This window comes from Chanos chanos, chromosome 5 (genome assembly GCF_902362185.1).
Source record: "Chanos chanos chromosome 5, fChaCha1.1, whole genome shotgun sequence".
In the NCBI taxonomy this organism is placed as follows: domain Eukaryota; kingdom Metazoa; phylum Chordata; class Actinopteri; order Gonorynchiformes; family Chanidae; genus Chanos; species Chanos chanos.
Genome location: NC_044499.1, coordinates 45,174,424 through 45,197,724, shown reverse-complemented (window position 1 = coordinate 45,197,724; position 23,301 = coordinate 45,174,424). Strand labels below are relative to the sequence as shown.

Here is a 23,301-nt window from a genome sequence, read left to right as displayed (position 1 = left end):
ACTAACTAGTGCTCCAGTCGGCAGTAACATTATGACTGCAATACCTTCAACAACATAGCTGATACTGACGCCTTGGAAGCATGAACTATTGAGCGTGATTATCCTCCAAGCTTTGTATCTCTGATTTTATGACACAGTGGGCGTGTTGTCTCCTCTCACTGAACAAGTTTCTTGTTAGGCCACATATAAGCAAGGTGTGTCAACCCAAAAGCAGCTCTCTGAAGCTGTAAACATTCAATCAAACATTCAAGAATTAGAACAAAGTAACCTACTTAGGCTAGTATAAGTTCTAACTCAAACAGTCACTTTTTCATTATGACAAATTAAGCTTGTAAAGTGCACAACATTCAAGCTACCGCTCGGCAAACAACTATTTTAACAAAGATTACTTTCGATAAACTGATGTTGTCAAAGTCTATAGGTGAGACTGACACTTAAAAACAGCTAAATCTCAGAAACACTGAGTTTTTCTTTCCATTTCACAGACTTACTACAAAGAAATCAGAGATAACTGAAATTTCTTGGATCAATCTGATTTCTCATTCAGATGAAAAGTCATAAGAGATCTGAGCGCTAACGTACTGGCCCTAGTCAACACAAGGGTTTACAATCCACTGTGTTGTGAAATTATATGTAGACACGCCTTGTTTTTATGTGGCATTTTTTTTCTCTGCCCTTTATAACGGACTTGGAATCTGACTGCCTTGACACAATTTTGTTCGCTGATGGCATATTACGACAGAGCCCCTGAGCTAAACCAGATAAACAGCCTCGCAATTAAATACGTCAAAGCATGATTTTCTGCCTATACTAATGAAAAGATATTACCTATGAAATAACTATAATAAAATTGAATCTTCTACCATGTGTTGTCAACATTGAGCGCACTGGCCTGCACTTTACAACGCAGCCACAAATCTTCCCATGGACTAATGAACCTAGCAAGTTACATGTTTTCAGCCAGTGCAGAATGAAACAGCAGGTCAAATTAAACTGACTTCATCCAAAGAAAACAGACAGGAGAGGCAAAGTTATGATGGGGGGCGGCGGAATGTACCTCACATTGACTCACCGTAGCCAACACAAGACAGTTTCGACATCGATTAGTTTGGCTAATGGATTCTTTAAATTGCTGGAATATTTCATTTTTTAAGTTGATGTCACGTAAAATGTTCTTTGGTGAACAATGCACATAGACTGTACTCAGGCGAGCAAAGCAGACTCGTGCTGCACAGCATTGTTAATCTGCATCTTGGCATACCACGGAATCATACACTTGTTACCTCCTTACGACCCATTAAGGTATGACTGGTGATGACAAACAGGACTGCATTCAGCTAAAAGGTTCATAGTTAAGAACTGCAGGTCATACTGATCAAGTTAACAGACAAGCTAATGAAAACAGCAGCTATAGATCGGTTTATTTCTGTTTGTTGTGGTATTCATAAACCGGAGCAGACCGTGAAAACACTACTCTCGACACATCTCGCCTTTACCTTCAGTTTAATTAAAGGGCATTGTGTTAAACTGAACCATAATCAGACGCATTAAAAACCAAACTAATAAAAAATGTTAAGTTGAAACGATATGAACGTTCAAATCAACACGTGTTAACACGCGCCAACCAGGGAAATCAAGAAACAAAGTACTTACTGCCACGGTTCCACAGTTGGGTAATCGACAGTTGTGGACAGCCTGGGACTTCTCCGAGACTTTTGAAAATGCCTACTTTGCGCTGCCATGCGAAAGAGAAAGTTGATAGTAAGAAATAAACGAGACCCTGCTGCGATACGTGGATAAAGATCAACGTAAACCTATGCAAGCATTTGCAGTTGGGCTTTGGTGCAGGACAATAGCTGCCGCTTGAACTAATGAGTGCAGTGTCACATCATTGGAATGTCTGAGAATCGTGTTCGTGAAATTCATCGTGGTCAAACCCACTTCAGCTCTCCTATTCTCTTGCTGAATGGCAGTTTTCCACTTCGCCTGTTTTCAAATGTTTTTTGTTTGTATTGCGGCTTTTTCATGTTATTTCGTTTTGTTTACGTCAGCCTACGAAAACTTTGAAAACTTTGTCTTGCTGAGCTTTTTGAATCGGTTTCATTTTCATAGGTTCTACAGTTTGTGGTTTTAACTCAGAAATTTTATTTGATTTTTGTACTCCCATACCCTTTTGTTTTGACTCTGCATTCCCCTCAATTAGTATGAATGCGACCAATTTATTATGTTTTGAATTGTTATTTTTCGCATTTTGCCCGCGCCACGCATCCTACTGTATTTATTGTAGTCGAAGTGCTTTTGTGTAGTATTTTATTCACTGTTTGTTTTGTCTCATTATAATAAATGAAGTTTGAATGTTATTTTACGACTGGACTCCGTGCAATCATGGTATAGTTTATAGACTACGACTAACCGAGTACGCCGCCTGTCTGCTTCACCTGAGTCATCCTTCTGCATTGAATTAACAGTACTTGTAATGGTTTCAGTGTTTTTATAGTAGGCTACTCCTCGTTTCTGGGAGGGAATTATGCCATCCAAAAAGAATGTTCAATGTCTTCCAAATTGTACGCAGTTCAATAAGGTAACCAGACCCGACCATACATAAGAAATTACTTAGCTGTATAGGGCACAAGGTAAATATGAATGGCTACTTGCTTGAGCTTGAGTTCAAACTGTATATTCAAGAATAATAATATATATTATAGTAATATAATGTAGTATGATACAGGCAAGAACAATTTAGTCTTATTTTATATAAGGCTGGCCTAGTTCGTGGTAACCAATTTACATGACGTTATAAATCAGTTTGTTAGAAGACGTATTTGTGTCAGTTTAAAAGTGACTGAAACTGTGTATAGCGAAAACATGTTCTTCCACCTCACAGACTTGGCTACTGAATTACGCAATTAACATTGCAGTTCGTCGGGTACTGGAGACAGAACTGATGGGTAACCGTGGTTGAGCAGTGGGGGAAATGTTATTTGGACAGATGAATTATCCTTCACGGAGTTGTCAGCGAATGGACAAGCGCACGTGTGCCAGCTTCTGACAAAATGTGCAGCCAACAACGGTTGGGGTTCTACCGGTTTTGAAATGGACTGCGGTGAACTTTCGTTGCCTACTTTTGTGCACTCGCCTCAGCAGCAAGTCACTACATTATGATTCTGACTCATCTTCGTCATCCAACGTTTCTGCAAAGCCCGCCTGGGGAAAGGAGAGGCGCCTTTCATGATGACAGTGCAGCCGTCCGCAGAGAAAACACCTTCATCTAATTTTCTCTTGGAAGACATACTACAGATAAGGCAAAATCATTAATCTTGAGTGTTTGTCAGTGAAAGCAGCAGGTCTGTGTGTAAGGCAGATGCTGAGATGCATTTCAGTTTAGAGTGCTATGTTCATTGTAGTCTCAAAAAAAGTAATTCTGTTTTCCTCATGTCATACAGCGAAAATCAGAACCACACGCTGACTTTTCTATGAGGACAAGCATCCCCTACAAAACAGAAACATTTGATCTTTATGCCCCCTACTGGATTTACACTGAACATCCTCTACTTGGTCCTAAATTCAATGTGTAATTTTAGCCAGACAGGTATTCCAGTCACTGTTGTTAGTAAGTGCACATCTACCATTGTTCATTGTGTTCAAACATCCAAAGTTCTTGAAGGAAGTGTACATACCCTCTTATCTACAAATTATGTAACGAGGAATCACTCAGTGTATTTTACTGTAGTCCCGCTTGTGGTGAACAGATTCTAACAGTGGTGATCTTTACGCACACTAAATGGCAGTGGGAACATGGGGTGGGGAATTATGTCATAAGGAGAACCAAATGGTTCTTTTACCTATCAAAGAAACTTTTTTACTCGTGTAAAAAGTACATGAAAGGAGTTTCTAACTGCAGCTCACAGTAAAGTCAATGAAATAATTAACATGAAAAATTATTTAAAGGTATGCTCTAGTACAGGGTTATCACCTTTAAATTAAACACAGTATGAGTTCTGAGATTCTGGTCCAAAATGTTTTGAAACCCCATCAACACTGAGGACCATATGAATCAGTTGCCCTGTGCAATGTTAAAAGGAAAGAAAAAAATATCCAGGTTACAAACAAGATGAACAACAGTGCTTTAATTCTTTCAAGTAATGTACAATAAACTGAATGTAATTAGTTTTCTAAAAAATAGTTTAAGAATAGACTGAAAAAGTTTGAATACTTGCTTTCTGTGAAATTACTAGTTGTGATTCCTGGACATGCAATTCAATTCTATAAAAGTGTAATTTAAAAATTCAGTATAATGAAATATTCATTTCGATTTATGACTCTAACCAAAAAATAATGTAGAAGATAATATTCAGACATAGTGGATTGTTCCAGCACAATATTAAGGCAGCACAGCCAAACTAACAAGTGCATTGACAGTTAAACATTTTTATAGATAATTATTTATGTTCTAACTAATCTCAAAGCCTGTTTAAAATAGATAAGTGAAGGTAAAGGAGGTGCAGGAAATTAATAAACTTAACATGGTCCTGCTTAACACTTCAAAGTCAGCATCTGATAAATAATGGTCAACACCGTGGTTTATGACTTCTGGTCTCGGTAACAGGCAACATGTCAAAGAAATCCAATTACTCAATGTTTGTCGTGCAAATATTTATGGGGCGGCATTACATAAGTTCATGATATGCCAGGAAAAAGTCCAACTCAAAGGTTCACAAATTTTGTGGCCGTACGAAAGAGCACTTGGTTTGCAGGGGATGACGTCAAGTAGAATCGCCCTGTAACGTGCCACACAATTTGGCTAAAAAAGACAAACACCGGGACGAATTTATGTTCAACGGATCCGTCATCACAATTCAGTAGTGGAGGAAACAATATCTTGTATCTGCTATGAAATTATTTTTGAAGCAGCAAATCATTTCAAGTCTCTACTTCAGATTTAATAAAATGCCATCTATATAACTAACAATGGAAATGTGCAAACTTCTGCTATTTGCATCAACATTGCACACACTCACTGACTCAGCGTCTACAACAAAATAAAATTCTGTCCAGCAGTAAACTATAATTAAGTTTTCTAAATAAAACGGATTCGCTTTATTGCAGTTATTAAAAAAAAATACAACTTTGGAGCCTTGGCTGGTAGGTCTTAGGTTGTAGAAGAACAGACTATGTAGACTCAGTCTGAAAAAGGCCAGTCGTCTATGGTGAAAAATTGTCAGTAACCTCATAAATATATACTTAATCTTTGGTAAACACACTTTACATTAAGAGGTCTAACCACTAATGTGCAACGATGTGTCTTTTCTGCAATACGCAGATGAATCTTTAACAATCAGCTGCTGTTTCTGGTACTATTGTACCACTTTCTTAGTGCAACTCCACTTGTGCTACTGACAACACACAATGCCCCACCAAGACTCCACCACGTTGGTTTTCGGTTAAGGAAGAGGAACTGAAGGATGAAGGCCAGCACTACATCCATAGTCCTCATTAGTGCAACAGGACCTGCTTTCTCAATCTGGAGTGCTTTGGTAAGGAATGTTTGACCACCTATGCCAAGGAGTCCGATGGCCATTAGATTAAACCTATCCCAGCCACAATTTGGAAGTGTCCACTCGTTGAGGATGAATAAAGTAATGACGCACTCGATTAGACCTATGACAGCATAGTACCACACAGAGAGAAAATAGTGAACGCTTTTCCCCAGTTTCCTTAGAACAACCATTGTGCACGCTGCCCCTACTGCCCCAGCAAACGCTGCAGCCGTGCCTTTGATGTGATTGCTGTAATCCCCCTCTATTCCTGAAACGTCATAACCAAAGAGGAACGGGGGCCTGGCAATTAATATGACACCTGTAAGTGTGAACATAGTGAAGAAAAGATCCCATATTGTACATCTTTCTTTGAGGAAAATCCAGGCCAGCAAAGCAGTGAAGACTGGATTGCTGAACATGATGACAGTAGCATCTGCCAAAGGCATCTGCAGCACAGCATAATATAAGAGGATCATCGCATTACATCCAAGGAATCCTCTCAGAAACAAATAGATGCGCAGTTCTCTTGGTCCCAAAAAACCAGTTCTGTAAAGCAGGCAGTACCAGTAATTAGAAGTTATACTTCACTGTGAAAGTATGTACAAACATCATATCATTATGTCTATACTGACACTTTCTATTGTTGAAGGTTTTTTTCAGCAACAACACTAATACCGGTTTAAAATGTACAGTTTTCATTACGAATACAATGGACTTACTTGTGGTATATCATTGCAGGCATAACAAAAAGAATCTGGAAAAAACATCTTATTGCACTGATTTCAATGGCATGGATACCCTCTACTTTCTTCACGAGTAGAGAGGCAGAGGAGAAAAATACACATGACAGCAGGGCATACATTAGGCCGAGTCCAGGACATGGAGGCCTCTTCTCCGCTGGTTAACAAAAACAGAGTAACTGGTCAGTCACGTATGCTAATATCATTTCTTAATTCTTTGTGAAGCATTAATCATCATCCTTGTGACACTTAACACGTGTTGAGCAATAAGCCAGGCTGTAGACAACTCGTCTTACGCACAGCTAGTAATAATGAAACTCAAGGTCACAGTAGAGTGTTTTGACTTTATGGAATGTGATCTGAATTCTGGTCAGGGAATGAAATGAAACAAGCGGCGGCGCAGCATGCAAACTCTAGTTTTGTGTTATTTGGACGACCTGCGTGTGTCATGAGATGTAGACCCCGGGGTTTGTGAGATATCAGTACGATATACAGTAAAATTTACTACCTGCTGACTGCCTTTTGTTCACTATGCCCACTCAGGTCAAGGTGAGGGTGCCAACATTGGATAAGTGCCAATTTGTATGACTGTCCCATTAAAACCAGGACTCACCTCACACAACATGGGGCCTGAAACACAAAATTTCCATTGATCAGGGCTTGATACATAATTAAAATACCAAGGTCATGATCAAATATTTTACCAAGAATGAGAGCCACAAAGCTTCCATTCAAGTTCATAGTCGTAACTCATGGTGACGGACGGTGACCAACTGTTTCTTTGAAGAAAGGAAATGCACTAGCTATCGTGAATTATACAGATTTCCTCTGTCTTTGTCTTCTCCATCTACCAAAGCTACAATCTCAACACTAACGTAGTTACAGCATCCATGTCCAGAGACAGACTAGTTTAAAAAATGCAATGTCATTCCGTACGTTGATAAAAATTAAATCGAATTTTATAATGGCTATAAACTATTACTGAATTACGGCTATTACTTAGAAGGGTCCGATGATGAAAATGCCTTTCATACAGTCTTGTCAACACAGGACATAAACTGGCAGAAACATTAATGTAACTACCATCCTACATATCGGACGGATATTACACCGCGAACTGGGGGGTCCGGCAGAGTAAATGGGATTAATTACGTAATGTTACCAGGAACACGAGGCTCTTGAGTGTATGAAGTTCAGACTCTGTTACCATTCTGAGAAATTAGAGCCATAAGATATATATGACAAATAAAATGTGTTCAAATAGACATCTGGAGAGCGTGAAAAGTGCTCATACAAGTTTACCTCTTTGTGGGGAATCTCCCCTTGCGTCACCCATCTCAATTTCTCCGTGTTCTTTTCCGCAACACAGACAACCTCGACCGAAGGTGCCTTTTCTCGTATTACTTGATTTTTGTGAAATCTTTGTTCCTTCACCATCGTCGTTGGGTACTTCAGAATTACTTTTCAACAGAATTAAGTCTTCTGTAGCGTCACCATCTTTGTCAACTTTATGAAATGCCACCGTGACGTCCTCCTCTCTAGTAGGCACAGCCGTTAAAACTGTATCATCATAACTTACTGAACCATTCTTGTCTCTAAAGTCACCCATGTTAAGATGTAACAGGTGTGCATACCTTAACGAAGTACTGTTCCACACTGTTCCCTGAGACAGTGGTACCACAAGTTAAATAATTAACCTTGACTCGAGTGACTACGGTTTACTCCTCCACTAGAGGGAGTGAATAGCACAGTAAAGTAAAGAGCGAATTGCAGAACAAATTCACCATTTATCCAATCCCCCCTAGAGCCTTCTGAAAGGGTTGAAAGCTTTATGTGGTGTCAGGAGCTATTAACAGTTTTTATACCCCATCCGATCTTTTACTTAAAAAAGGGCTTGGGGCAGAGCAGCTGGAATTCAGTTTTGCGCGTAGGGTGAATCAGATTAAAGAACATGTGAAATAGCTGGACGACTATAAAGCTTTCCGGAGGTTGCGATTTCCTGGAGTATTGTACGGCAAATGAGAAGGGAATAATTGGTCACATATAGCATCATTCTGAACCTTGAAGCATACACATGTTATTGCAAATATTATCATCAGAACATGAAAATAGCAAAATCATTCCCGTGCAGGAGGCAGAAGTACATGGAGTTTGGTAAACCATAAAAACAGATTATTTTAGGACGTAGCCAGTTTTAATTGTATTATTGTGGTTACTGTTGTTAATCATTTTGAAATTTAGTTTCTTTAAAAAAATCTTTAAATAAATTTCAGTCTCTGTTTTTATCCTAGGAAAATGTGAGCCATTCCAAATGACTTGTGGTATCAAATTTGATTTTTATTAGTGCTGTACACATGATACAAACAAGCTACAATAACAGTTTAAACACTTTCCCTCATTATTTGACACAAAACTAACAACTACATCAAAGTCTTAGTTTATTGCATTAGAGTAATAAGATCAAATTATCGTACAAAAATGTTATTTAAAAATTAAAAGCGCTCATATTCAAACTGTCTCGATGAAATGGTCACTCTCTTCTTCTAGAGAAGTTTCCTTGGAACACAACCTTCCAGATAACTGTAAAATGTAAACAGTTTATTTGGCAATTTGTGAGTCAGTTAATCTGGAGATTCTATCTTAATGTTTGTCCCTTTATTATACCCTGTCTGTAAACAATGTGCTAGCACTTGTTTTCAGGGCTTATAACTGCAAAGAATACATTAACAATGGCTTTTGTTTAGAAGAAAAGGGAAAAACTGAAAAGTGTAGAACAGATAATGACAACTGAGAAGGATACAAAGGATCTTTCTAGTGAGGCATTCTTCTGGAATTGTTATTAGCAGGCTAAATCATGCATGTGATCTCACAGTAAGTTAAATCACCATGAATGTCTGATGGTGTTTTCTGCATTTTCTCTCTGAACTTATTAATTACTCAAGTCAATCATTAGATGTTCATATATCTGGGTTTTTCCTTTAAAACTCGAAGCGAGTAAGAATTCTTTGTTGTCAATTGACACCAATGAAAATGCCCTTGGTGCCTGGATATTGAGCTCCTGGAAATGAACAAACTGACCTTTTTTCACGTCCCATTGATAGACCTGTGTAAGTGAGAAGTCACTGCCTAGAATGGCATATTGCCAGTTGCCAAAGGACACTGGCTGAAACACCATGGAACCCCGGGAGGGCATTGTTTGTGTCTCTGTGAACATGGAGCCATCCCACTTCATCACCTTGGAGTCTCCAATGAAGCGTGTCAAGCAGATATACAGCTCGCCCTTCACCTTGAAGTGCTTGACCGCATAAACATCCTCCATCTCTGGTATATCAGTGCGTCTGTCAAACTGCTTTTGGCTCTTACTCCACTGGTATATAACAGGGCACTGGGAACTGCTGGATAAGATGAGATGAGGCTTATTGCCAATATCCAGGTATTCTATGTCTGTGTCACGGTACCAGGGATGGAGTGACTGATGTGAGTAGAAACCGTTACCGTTCCACTTGTACACTGTTGTGGAGCCTGCTTTGGAACTGTCTGCTATCACAAAAAATGTTTCGCCATCCACACGAAAAGTTTCTATGTCATTGGGTTTTCTAATTTTTAAGATATCAATGTCCTGGATTTTAATAAACTTGTGGGCGGAGATGTCCCGCTTGTAAATGTGTGAGCCCCCAAACAGCTGGGCAACAATGACAAAAAGCTGATTATCGATGACCAGTGGTTTACATACAACAGTGGAAGTGCCTGTTAGGAAAAACAGAAAACAAAATGGGTTAAAATATAATGTTACATTCAGAAAAAGAAAAATGTTTTTGAAGCTTTATATTTCAAAAAACACATTTTTACAAATGTAATTATTTCCGAATCAATATATTTTTAAAATGGCATTCATGTTTTATTTGAGATTTATGTATTATTGTTAGTGTATACAATTTACCGTAAATGTTTTGCCACCTAATGATATGATGAAGAAACAAAAAAATTATAATTTGCCATAAAATAGAGTGTTTTCATCTCTCACTCTCAATACTGTCAAAGGTCCTGAAGTTCGTGTTGACGTGATCCCATTCTAAGAAGTTACATCTTCCCGTAAAGGGCTGGGCGAACACAATGTATTGATCATTCTGAAATGTGAAGGCCTCCACAGAAATGGATTCAAACTGCAGGGTCCTATGCAGGGCAAATTCTACAAAAGAATGGACAAACACCACCTTTACGATTTTAAGCGTGACATTACATGTTGCAGTATAAAGACTTAATTTGTGACTTTGTGATACTTTTTTTGCCATTACCTTTTAAGGTTTTTGAAGGTTTAAGACATTTAATGAATAATTCAAGTGTCAAGAGTGGTTTAAAAGAAGCAGTTTTGACTAAGAATACAGTTCTATTTTAAAGCACATATGAGCTGAAACTGAATGCAGCCCATCACCTGCTGTAATGCAGTCAAATGACTGTGGAACTAGGTCATTTATCTTCTTCCCCTGGTGAAGTGGTGGCCCACTGCAGTATATCTCATCTACAGTTGCATTGGTGTTATACATCCAATCAACCAACCACTTCAGTTTGCAGTCGCAGTTAAACATGTTTCCACGAAGATCTCTGTGAAATAAGTTGACCAGTTTAGCAGCCAGTAAATATGTGGATTTGTGTGTGTGTGTGTGTATGTATAATCAAGTGTAATCAAGCTTGTTCTGGAGTGTATCAGGAATACTTACACTTTTGTTAAGGCATCCATGCCTTTAAAAACATTTTTTGGTAATGTCTCCAAGTTGTTATAGGCTAAGCTTCTATTGGGCACAAAGAGAGAAAAAAAATAATGTGGCCCAATGTCACAAACACTTTAGCTCTAATAGCATGAATGCTCTTTGCCCTTAAACAGGTATGCTTCCCAAGTCAAGGAAAAGTGCAACCTAAGTATGCTACCTATGAAATGTTTATCTTGTTTTAGAGTCTCAGACATACATTTAATTACATTTAATTATATTATTTAATTATATATTTTTTGAGGCACAAGTATTGTATCTTGATAAGTCCACTGATTCACTTTTTGCATTTAATGTAATTAACCTTTTAAATGCATTGAAAATGACTCAGCAAATTTAGGCTATTGATTTGGAAATAGCAAACATTAAGACTTACAGGTGGATTAGAGACTTCAAACCACGGAATGCATGAGGGGATATTGATTCAATTTTGTTATTCTCAATAAACCTGAAACATAACAATAACAATAATTACGTTGAGTTTAGCAGCTTTTTATACTGAACAAACATTGGGCCAGGGTTAATAAAAGAAATACAACTCACAAATATTCCAGATGGGGTAGTCCCATGAAAGCATCTTCGTCTATAGAATCAAATGAATTAGCTGTGAACAAGCTGGGAGAAGAGAGGATGTACAAAATTGCTTTAATGGTCACTCTGGACAAGACATTTCAAGTACTTCACGCTGTGCATTGACATTACAAAACTACAACTAAGCACTTTCAGACGGCTGCATATACAAGGTCACCTAGGCCTAACGATACTTGATATGCGAGTTGTGCATAACAGTTTGTACCCAGTCAGTCTCGGCTCTTGTAGCACAAACATTCAAGAGACTCTAACTCATTCTTGAAAATGAAACAAATGGTCCTCCTTTGTGAGAGAAATCCAAGAGTCAGGTGTGGACCAGAGGAGAACCATATTCAGAGCAGAAAATGAAGACGAGGTGCATGACCAAATTCCTCATTCATATATTTAATTGGTGTTCCCAGTGTTTCAGCAGTTTGTGACTTCATCAGGGTCTTCTAAAAATTCTTCCAGAAGAAACCCCAAATTCTCCCCAGAAAACTCACAATGTAAAACAAGGAGCAAACTGAATGTAAGAGTCTCTATTACACTTTCAGCTGTGAATAAGGGTAACTGCCAAAGCTATCTTAGTCAAGGGTTTTTTGTTGTTGTTTGTTGTTTTTGCTCAAGAGAAATGTTTTATTTCCTAGATGGCTCCTGGGCAAAGACTGTTATCGTTGTAAGAACGCTCAGTACGATTCCATGAACAAACATGTGATAATATTTTTTCAATGTTTTTTTTTTTTAGATAAGCTGTAGACTCTGCCAACACAAATATTATCTCTAAACTGGTAGTGGCAGGTTATTACAGAATCATGTATGTGACATGGAAGCCCAATGCATATTGATACTAAGGACGTCCTTTGCAAGGAGAGCCTTCTGAGATTCTAAAATCTGTTAATTTACGGTTAAACCTATTAATTTAAGACTAAGATTGTTTAGATTTCTAAACTGGAATTAAATTACCGAATAGTGTTTGTGGGCCAGGAACAGACAATCTACTCATTTTCTCATCACCAGGACAAGGCCATGCCCTCCATTGAGCAAATGCATTGCATAAGTTTCACACCAATTTAGGCGCTATTTGAAATTGGACACGGGAAAGAATGTTTGGCTGAAGAAACAGCGCTCCCCTCTGCACAAGGAGCAGGCTGTAATTGGCCGGTACAAACACTCAAAACATGGCGATCACTCCCTTTATTATAAAGCGGAACACTCACTCTCAAAACAAAACAAACAGACTAGCAAAAAACATGAACTCACAGGAGCTGCAGGGCTGGCGTATGTAGAAAACTTCCCCCAGTAATTTCGGTGAATCCGGATTTTACAAATGATCTTTAAAAGAGAAGTAAACCAAAAAGGTATAATAATAATAATAATAATAATAATAATAATAATAATAACACTGGAAAACCCATTGTGTTTTAAAAGTTAAATTTCTCGTTTATCTTCTTTTAATCATACGTAATTAGCGAATTCACTTAATTTCTCCTCACATTCCATGATGAGGAATTGAACAAGAATGCAATTTTCCAGTGCACTTACAGCGATACGACATCAGGAGGGAAGCTGTGAGGAACAGATCTGATATTTTCACACAGAGCATTATCTTTAGTGCAGGTGCAGGATGAGGGGCATCGGGGTGGTCTCCCTCTTTTGCTTTCAACGAAAACCAGTAGGATGGCAATCCAAAGGAAAAATATGCATTTCCTTGAGAGTCTCCCAACATTTCCCATCCTGTCAGGTCGGTACACGCGCAGCCTGACAAATCAAATATTCCTGAGTTTCTCAGACAGAATTTCGCAGTTTGTAAATCCCTCGGTGACAAAATAACGGTGTTTTAATGTTCGCGCTGTAGTTATTTGCCTCCTATGAGTCCGTGTGATGAATGCAACTGAACGTGCTAGGTTTTAATCGCCAGGCACAACACCAAAGGATTCGTTATGCGCGGCGCAGCAATGAAATATCAAGCCGAGAAAAAAAAACATCCAGCATGAATACACAATAGCAGACTCTTCTCCAGGACCGTGCGTAAAAATCTGAAGATTTTTAATTGCTGCCAGAAAAATGAACTATTCAAATAAAAGAGCCCAAATCAAAGTATGACTTTGGCAAATAAAAGGGACAAAACAATAAACGGAAGACGGAGCTGTCATGCAAAGAAGGGGCATTATCTGAGGTGTGCGCGCGCTTCTGTCCAACGCTTTCAAGTAAATGCGCGTGGGCGCTAAGCATGAATTAGGGATGATTAGAATATTCATGAGGCATGGAGAGGTGCACCTGCGTCCCCCTCTTTACAAGGGAGTAAAAGAGGATGGGGGATGATTTGATTTCCAACACTGTTTTAATTCTTAATCGCATTCGAATTAACAATAACAATGGAAAAATTCATAAACATAATATTCATACTAATTTTTTTTATATTTTAAGTGTAAGCATCTCTTTTTTTCTGTAATTTCTGTAATGTTTTCCCATGTTACAGTTCTCAAGGGGAACACAACACAGTGCCATTGTAATTCACAACCAATTATCCCAAGGAAGTCCATATGCGACATAAACATCTTTGTTGCTGAGTTCAGTAGGGATCTTTCCAATGAAATGTGAGTACAGTAAAGTTTTTGTTCAGAAGTCTGGAAATGTTTCATCCCCGCCGCCCCTTCTTAAATGCGTTCATCTTCAGCTTTTAACACAGCATAAGAGAACTGTTGTTCTTGCTCAGAAAAAAATAGTATAGGGGTACTTGTGCTTGCATGAATCAAGCCTACACAAGACTCTGTTCATTAAAATCTGATCATACCAGACCTTTTCATGTGATGAAGGTTTTTAGCTTGTAATTCACTGACACAATTTTATAACGACAAAATATGGGGGCATTTAAATGCCCGAGTAAATTTGAAAATTAGTTCACTAGCTAAATGAAGAAACTTACAAAAAATTGCATTTTGTCTAAATAAATCATTTTAAGCTTCGCTTTTCTGCTTAAAGTTTTAAGCTATTGTCAGAAACACGAGATGGGCGGAGCAAAACAGTTTCGGCACGCTACGTATTTCGTCATCAGAACGCGCCGGAATCAAAACACTGGTGACAATAAACAGTTTGAGACATGAATCGAAGTGGTCTTGATCTTGTCAAGGTAATAATCATTTCTGTTTCATATGTTGCAGTTTCCCCATCGCCACTTCTGGGACATTGTATTAGCGTGTAACTAATATCTGTGCTTACTAAGTTTTATAATGTAATGTGCAGTCAGTTTGTTAGCAGGCTCGTTTATTCCTTAAGCAGGCTGTTGAACCTCTCTTTCGTGTTTTTTGAGTCTTGAATGAGGTAGCTGATAACAAATCTTTATTACGACGTTATGAGTGTTCTTCTCTTTACCTGCTGAATGGCAGCTCAACTGTGTTTGAATGAATGAGATAAAATAGCAACGTTCCGAGAAACGAGTGCTTGTCAGCTGGTTCGCATACCATATATAAAATTACAACAATATTAATCTGCAGGCCTTTGTAATCTGCCTGTCTGTACCTATCCAGAGGTAACAGCAAAACTGACTGCATCTCATTTATCTTACCTTGAAACTAGGAAGATAACAGTGTCACCAACAGGTTGGATGAGAAACATACAGTGCCTCTCGTGACTGATGATATTGCAAACAACGTTCGAATCATGGCAAAGAACAATTGCTTGTGTTCTCTACTCTGTGACTTCGTGGCTGACTTGTGCAGTGTGACATTTTTCTGCTCGACCTTCACGTTATTCCCTGTCAACATTTGACTGCGGCTTTAGACACTTGGTGTTCTGTTTCCCGTACTTTGCTGAAGTTGAGGTTTTTGAAGCTGATCTTGTATTATTTCAAAGATGACAAAGCACTGCTGTGCTTAGCTTTGTTAAACTATCTGGTAGTGCTCTTGTCCTGCTGGAGCTGTCCTCTTATGGTCTTTCATATGTTATGAACTTGTTATGAATGTGTAAAGAAGTCAAGATGGTTGCTTGAAAAAGATAGCGGCAGAATATTTTGTGAGGGTTTTACAAAAAGATGGGAAATTATATCGTTTAATGTTGACATTGTAGCAAATTAAGATTAACCATGGTTCTTACTGTGCATGAATCATCACTTCTCCTCCCCATTCATTGAAAATAGAATTTTTTTTTTAACTGTACTGATCTGCATTTGATGAGGTCCTTATACCCATTGATGCTATGCAGGTACATGGAGGTGGAGGCTATGACTCAGACTTCAGTGATGATGAAGGTGGGGGTGGAACATCAAGGGATGGAGAGAACAGGTAAGAGCCGTATATGAGTGCTGTTTGGATTCTCAGAGGGGAAAAATCACTCCGGCGGTCATGGATTCTGTAGTGAGCTGATGACAGAAACAAGCAATGTGAGCATATCGGGATGGCTTTGACACAAACTCACAGATAAACTTTTTCGTTTTTTGTTTTTGTTTCAAATGTTCAGAGCACGTGAAACTGAACTCCTTCAGAAGCCCTTCCAGAAAGGAAGACACACAAAGGTGGCCCACAAACATGTCGCTGCTCAGGAATGGGACAGGTAGCGCACGGCTTTTTCAGAAACGTCGAGCACTTAATATTCTCATCTAACCCATGACTTTACAAGCTTATGCGCTGACCTTCATGTACTTTATTCACGCAGAGAAGAGGCGAGAAACCGGCGACAGCACCTGATATCAATGAATGCCGTATCTTTTCAGTGCCAGTGTCTCAGAAAGAGAAGCCAGTACTTTCTGGACTGTAAATAATGTGCGAAAAAGGTCATTTCCACGGTGATTATATAGTACTGCTGTACTTTAAAAAAGTTCATCTGTGTCAAAGCACCTGTTAGTCAGCTTTAATAAAGGAAAGATGTTGGGAGGGATGTGCTTGAGAATATTATTTGTAAATCAACTTGTTTTTTACTTTGAAACAGAGTTTACATTCACCTTTTTATTATCCTTGACGATATATCATCAGTTTGACAGACACAAAAAGTTTGTCAGTGATTACATATTGTACTATGGAGGAAAGTTTGAGGACTTCAGACGATCCACGTAAGTAGTTTTAACTAAATCAGTCTTATAATGTTGACCGTTTCTTGCTGAGGAGTTTGGCACCTCCTGTCATTGACATTAGTGTAAAAATAAACCACCATCTCGCATCGCTGTGTCTTTAAACATGTTAACTTTTTGTGGATGAAATGACCACTTTGAACAAATGTAAGTCTGATATTTCTTTTTTTTTTTCTCTCCCCATTAGCACTAATGATAAGACAGACATGCACATAGTGCGGGAAAACCACCGATTCCTCTGGCGAGACGAGGATGAGGAGGATATGACATGGTGAAGGCTTTTCTGTATTTTTATGCAACTGAAATGTAGCTGGACTATTTTGTAATATTTTCAGAAAACCTGGACATTTTAAATTTGAGCATTTCTGTGTAGGGAGAAAGAACTTGCAAAGAAGTACTATGACAAGCTCTTCAAGGAATACTGTATCGCTGACCTCAGCAGATATAAAGAAAATAAGGTACGTGCCCTTTTTGGCTTTTCCTGTGTGTACGTCCAGTCCATAGTTTAGCAGAGCTGATTTATAGTCAAAAATACTCAGTAACTTTACTGCACATGTAATGTTCTGTTTTTTCCCCCCCTGAAGTTTGGATTTAGATGGCGTGTTGAAAATGAAGTTGTCTCTGGAAAAGGTATGTATGTGTCTGCTAGAATATACTGCTTTAGGAATCAAGCCCCCCCCCCCCCCCCCCAAAAAAAAACAAACAAAACAGATTCTGGCCATTCCAAAGGATAAAGTCACAGCAGTGGATAGTCATAGTAAACGGTAAATCATGTTCTACTTTGCCCACTAGATGGTGGTAGAGTTCTGGAGTTTCAGTGGTGTCACTGAAGCTGAGATTTCAGTATTGACTTTGTGACATGTTCAAGACTGTAGATCCTTGTTGCTAGGGAACTTTCAATCTGTGATTACCTGGTTATTGTAATGATTTTGGTCAATGAGAGCCGTAAATGCCATTTGTATGGTATGAGGGCATAATGATTTCATGTTTTTGTTTTTTGTTTTTTTGTTTTAAATTTGCCGGCTGGAAACAGTGGAAGATTTTGAACTGACTAATAGTATTGCTATTATTATTTTTTTTTTCGGATAATATTAAGTAAAAATAGTCTTAAGTGGGAAGTGTGCTTTAACAGGTGAGCTTACAATACAAAATCATGATTGAAATGTTATATAATGATCTGTCAGTGTCACATCATATAATGATATGTAATGTTATATGTTTATCTTATTGATCAGATGCTGGAGTGGCTAACACTCATTTGCAATATATGTACCTTGCTGTATGTGTGTTTGTTGGTAGAGCTGTCGCTGGTTATTTTGTAACAAAAATCAATTCAACTGATTAACAATGTTTCTAGGTCTTAGGTCATGTTTGTGTTCTTATACAATCAGTAAACACAGGCTAAGTGCTGTTTGGCTAACTTGTGCCTCAGCAAGTTTCACTGTTCTTTGGAGGAATCCTACAGGAAGTTTAAATTGAACAGACTGGTGTTGACACGACAGGGACTCATTGAGGTTTTCACATGGTCGTCCACCTCCTGTCAGCTGGCTTAACTCAGCCACTCTGTAGCTAATGAACTTAGTGAGCTATGTTGGCTTTGAGGTTGCTGTCATCGCGTGTATACCGGACAACGGTTTGTCCTCTTACTGTCTGAGCCGTGGTGTGTGTGTGTGTGTGTGTGTGTGTGTGTGTCCCATCTGCCTGTGCTTTGAGGTCAAGCTTCACAGGGACAGGCTGTTAGATCTGAGCTGGGCATGATACCACAGATCTGAGCAAAACACACATTCACTAAATAAAGCTCCTGAACCACAGCACACCCCCCCACCCCCACCACCACGCACACACAGACACACACACACACACACACACACACACTTGTCATTTCACTCCCAGTTTTAAACTCCTTTACATACAATATGTTCGATACCCCAAAAAATTCTCCTGCAAAGTTTTCTCTATCAAATAATCAAATGATGGTTTTGGAGCATATTTTAACATAGTTTTACTGAATTTAGGATGTTATTGGCTAGTTTCTTCTGCTTTTATGTGGTGACGATGCCTGTAACGCATTTATCTTTGCCTGGTAATGGGTAGAGGGGATAACTGCAGAGACTAACAGGGGTTTACCCAGACCCTGTATGTCATCTCCCTAAAGACGCCTTTTGCCAGATTCCCATCTTTAACAGATTGAATGTGACTCACGTGAGTTTAATTAAAGAGACCAGAGTCTGATGTACGTCATCAAGGAAACAGGATAACAGCGTAGTGCATTAATCCATCTGGGCAACGTGAGGATGTCGGGCAGCTAAGTCATTCTTTCTCTCAGGGTGCTTTAATTCGTGTTTTTTTTGGGGGGGGTTCAGATTTTATCAGTGACGATGCAGAACACAGGGGGATTTGTTGTTTTTTTTTTTATTTTTCTTCTTCAATGTGAGTTGGACTCTGTTTGATCAAAGGTCACAGAAATGTCAATAGTATGTTGAACAACTACTGCACAACAAGCGCATATAGAACTACATGACGTCATATTGCGTGACTTTTAGCAACAATGCTCTTTAATCTTTCCTCGCGTCGACTGCATTTTGGTAATATAAATTGCAACACTACATTTGGCTGAAGCCAGAACAAAAAAAAAAACAAAACACTGAAAACGTCCTCTAAGCCAAAAGCAATCAGTCAGTATCACTTCAGCTCTGCCAGAACATGCCTGCTTTTTTTTTTTATTTTCCTTTCATGAACAACCTATAACTGGAATACATTTTCTCAGAACTCTCAATACCATATTGCTGATTTAGGTCACACCTTGTCCTTATGTAATCCAACAAGTGCAAGGGTTTTTGATGTGAAATATAGGTGCATGAGAGTGAGTCTGGTTTCGATAGCACGCATATGTTGTTCCACGTGAAGCCCTGCGCTGCCAGCTGGTTGCGGCCCAAGCCGTGGCAGACGGTGGGATGTCAGGGTTGGGGGGAAGCCTGGCAGGAGAAATCTCTCTCATGACGCACTTCTCCTGAATCGCAAGCTGCGGAATCTCGATTAAGCCCGTGGGAGCTAAAACCAGCCCGGCGATAACTGAGGTCAAAGGCCACGGCCAAGGGGAGAAGTGAGAGGCTGGCTTTCTCTGCTAGAGCTTAAGCAGGCTTCATACAGCAGACACGCCATCGAGATTTCTGTACCTTTTTTTTCCCGGCCTCGCCTTTTAAAGCTGGTACACTTTTAAAAACCCCCCGCACCTTTCATCTTCCCCTCATGCATGACCGTAACGCTCTGATCTGAAGTGTTTCTCTCCAGATGTTGCTATTGTGAAACTACTTTTGTTTCTGTGGGTTTTTTTTGTTTTTGTTTTTGTTTTTTGTTTTTCATGGCGCATACGGTCTCTGCTTTGAGTGCGTTTGATGGTGTATTTTGATGATGTCTTTGTAGGCCAGTTCCAGTGTGGGAGCAAACGCTGTGAGAAACAGGAGGGCCTGAAGAGCTGGGAGGTGAATTTTGCCTACGTGGAACAGGGAGAGAAGAGGAATGCCCTGGTTAAACTCCGTAAGAGTGTTGACTCTGCATGTCTAAGCCCACGGCTATTAATCCTTCCACTGGACCTGGGTGGAGCTAATCTAATTAGTACGGACTTAAGGAAGACTGTATCTGTCTCCAACATGCGTGCTTCCACTTAGCTTTCACCGGACTTGTACCTTCCTCTACTCCAGTAGTTTTGATTGTAAGAGTGTATGGCATTTGGCTGCTTTTAAAAGCACAGTCAGTAAGGGTTTTTTTCTCGACGAAATTATTCAAACAATAACATGGCTGCAGACAGTGAAGGGTGGCGTCTTTTGTCATTTTCACGAACAGAGTCGTTATAAGGGCGCCTACAAGGAGGGAAACCACACATCCCCTAGAAGCCATTTTACAACAATTGAGTTATTCATTTCCACGTTTCAAAACGGCTTGTCCATCCTGCCAAACAGAAATGTACCATTCATGCAATAGTGATAAATGTGTGGTAAATAAGCAGGGGTAGACATAACAAACTAGAACTGGAATTGTCAATCCTGGCGTCGACCAGCTCAGCTGAGACCTGATCTTGGCCTCAAAGTAATCGTTTTAATCGATTCAATATGGAAGCTCCTTCAATTTTCTTTAAAGGGGTAAAAACCAAAGATTTAACAAACTCTCTTAACAAACAAAAATTTTTAGAAACAAATATTTTGAATTTTGATTACTGTCCTGATTTAATTTTATACTGATTGTATTGTGCAGGACTATGCCCTGAGTGCTCATTCAAGCTGAATTATCATCACAAGTAAGAGGAATACCCACGATATACACGTAACGTACAGGCTTTTCCAATTATTTTAATTGTTTAACATTGAACTTGATTTTGAAATGTTCTACAGGAGGAAGGAAGTGAAAGTTAAGAAAAAGCGACCGTCCGAAGAGAATGAGGATGAACCTCAGTCAAAGAGATCCAAATCGTCCCATTCCAAGAAACATAAACGCAAAGAAAAACACAAACACAACAAGAGGCATAAAGGTAAGACTCCGCCCGACTCCGGTAATGCTAGCTTTGTTCAGCTTGCACCCACAGGCTTATCCAAAAGCACATACGAACATGCCCCCATAATTTTTTTTTTTTTTTGTACTAGGAAACACTACTTGAACAGTTCTGAGAAAAGCATACCAGCACATGTCTTTGCAAAAGAGCAACATTTCTAAATGGTTGTGCCTCTAGTTTTAGTCTTGTGGATGGCTCCTTGTGTCTGTCTTTGTTCATGTACTTAAAATGCATATTCCACATACAAATGCCTTTATATTGACTGAGACACTGATTTTTAAATAAATATGTTTTTAGAGCTTGTGTGTACATGCACACATACACACGTGTGTGTGTGTGTGTGGGGGGGGGGGGGGGTGTATACACATGTTCAAAACACATATGTATTTAAAAATCAATTGTTCTGTCAACACATACACGTGTATGTGTATGTGTGTGTGTGTGTGTATATATATATACACACACACATACACATATGTGAGTGTACATACATACATACATACACATCTATAACATATGTGTGCATGTGTGTGTTTGTATACATGCACATAAGGCCTAGTTCCCTTTTAAATCCTTTAAATGAGCATATTCCTGTTGTTACATACATTTATGGTTCTATCTTAAACACAACATTGAATGGAAACCCATGTTTCTTATCTTCAACAGAACACTATTCTTCAAGTTCAGAGGACTCCCAAGAATCAGACAAAGGTAAGAGCTTGCCTTGACCCAGTGTTGACCATTCATTACTTCTCAAGCCTTTGGCTATGGTTGCACAAAGTGAACTTAAAGTACTTATCACTATGTCACGACATCACTCAAGCAGTCATAGGACCAAAACGGATCTGTAGCTTAGTTATAACTAATTCCTTGCCCCCCCCCCCCCCCCCCCCCCCCCCCCCCCCCCCCCCCCCCCCCCCCCCCCCCCCCCGTGTGGTCCATCAGACTTCTTTTGATTTGTCAAATTGTGTGATGTTGATAGGTTTTGTTGTGATTTTATTAACGATAGTGTTTATTAGTCGTATGGTAAGACCAGCTTTCTCCTGTTCTCTGCAGGCTCTGACGGAGAAGAAGAGAAAGAGGGTATCTCGGAGTCAGATCATTGGAAAGGCCCTGCCCCCACTGTGGAGGAAAGATCACGGTGAGCTTACTAACTGGACATTAGCTTAATACAGATTATGCCGGTCTCAGAGTTTCATGAGATGTTACTGCATGTATACAGGCCTGACTGGAGAACGTAGGTGCTTGAAACATTTTGAGGAGGAATGTGGAACTTAATGAGAATTGCACAGGAAAACCCCTTGTCTCTGCTTCTTTTCCAGGGAGGAGGAGTTTGATGAGTACTTTGAAGACATGTTTCTGTGAGCCTGGGGAATGTGTCTTGTCAGGGTGGTGTAAACCTGGAGTTCTTGCATTTGTTTACTATAGAATGAGTGATAAACAGAATGTATGTGCCCAGTTTGATTAAAATATTCTCAGTGTCCCAACATGCAGTCCTCTTTTATCTCTGTCTTTAAAGTGTTCTATTCACAGTTTATTTTGAAAAAAATAGATGATGGCAATCCTCAGTAATTTCCCTTACCTTTATGCAGTGTCAAAATTCGCCTATCTAGCCATGTCGTGAGGACGGCATATGCCGTGTGTCATAGTTGCGTGGAAGACCACTGCATCAGTGTCAAGGTTAATTGTTCGTGGTCTGTTTCGGCACTTGCGTGTCTTTTGCCTAAGGATTACATGTGCAGGCGGTAATCTCCTGTATACTTACTGTAGAACGGTCACAGTTAAATGTGCTTCAAGTCACACTTTTTGAAGTATTCAACACATCATGGCAGTCAAATTTGGACCAAACTGGTGTTTCCATAGCACAAGGGTGAGGTCTGTCAACCAGTCAATGGACAGAGTCAGTAACGTGATGGTGACATTAAGCTTGTTGTTTACTGGGTCTCTTCCTGTTGCCTTAATCAGCATATAAGCAGTTTAGATTCAGAGAATACATTCTGTTTCTCAGTCATGCTGGGTCAGGACCTCATTGACATCTGATCACGCTATCTGTACATCTACACGGTTTTCCAATTTATGA

The 23,301-nt window shown here is 39.3% G+C and overlaps 3 protein-coding genes across 4 annotated transcripts; 1 reads left to right on the top strand and 2 right to left on the bottom strand.

Annotated features, from left to right (window-relative positions):
* Window positions 1–4,638: 4,638 nt before the first annotated feature.
* slc35g1 (solute carrier family 35 member G1) lies at window positions 4,639–7,915 on the bottom strand. Its single transcript, XM_030774122.1, has 3 exons — window positions 7,580–7,915; window positions 6,257–6,434; window positions 4,639–6,083 (listed from the first exon to the last, which is right to left on the bottom strand). Exons 1-3 carry the CDS (start codon window positions 7,884–7,886, stop codon window positions 5,336–5,338), a joined length of 1,233 nt encoding a protein of 410 aa, XP_030629982.1. The 5' UTR covers window positions 7,887–7,915; the 3' UTR covers window positions 4,639–5,335.
* A 1,291-nt stretch (window positions 7,916–9,206) lies between these two features.
* lgi1b (leucine-rich, glioma inactivated 1b) lies at window positions 9,207–13,346 on the bottom strand. Its single transcript, XM_030775091.1, has 8 exons — window positions 13,156–13,346; window positions 12,874–12,945; window positions 11,587–11,658; window positions 11,420–11,491; window positions 10,996–11,067; window positions 10,710–10,879; window positions 10,302–10,466; window positions 9,207–10,024 (listed from the first exon to the last, which is right to left on the bottom strand). Exons 1-8 carry the CDS (start codon window positions 13,344–13,346, stop codon window positions 9,207–9,209), a joined length of 1,632 nt encoding a protein of 543 aa, XP_030630951.1.
* A 1,346-nt stretch (window positions 13,347–14,692) lies between these two features.
* On the top strand, window positions 14,693–22,700 carry fra10ac1 (FRA10A associated CGG repeat 1). 2 transcript variants are annotated; one of them, XM_030775527.1, is made up of 14 exons: window positions 14,693–14,743; window positions 15,814–15,893; window positions 16,069–16,161; window positions 16,264–16,309; window positions 16,581–16,657; window positions 16,863–16,946; window positions 17,049–17,133; window positions 17,260–17,305; window positions 20,099–20,212; window positions 20,927–20,969; window positions 21,064–21,200; window positions 21,888–21,932; window positions 22,293–22,362; window positions 22,544–22,700. In XM_030775527.1, exons 1-14 carry the CDS (start codon window positions 14,714–14,716, stop codon window positions 22,584–22,586), a joined length of 993 nt encoding a protein of 330 aa, XP_030631387.1. In that variant the 5' UTR covers window positions 14,693–14,713; the 3' UTR covers window positions 22,587–22,700. The 2 variants fall into 2 exon arrangements, with proteins under 2 accessions (XP_030631387.1, XP_030631386.1); XM_030775526.1 differs by having other exon boundaries at window positions 22,278–22,362.
* The last annotated feature ends 601 nt before the right edge of the window (window positions 22,701–23,301 follow it).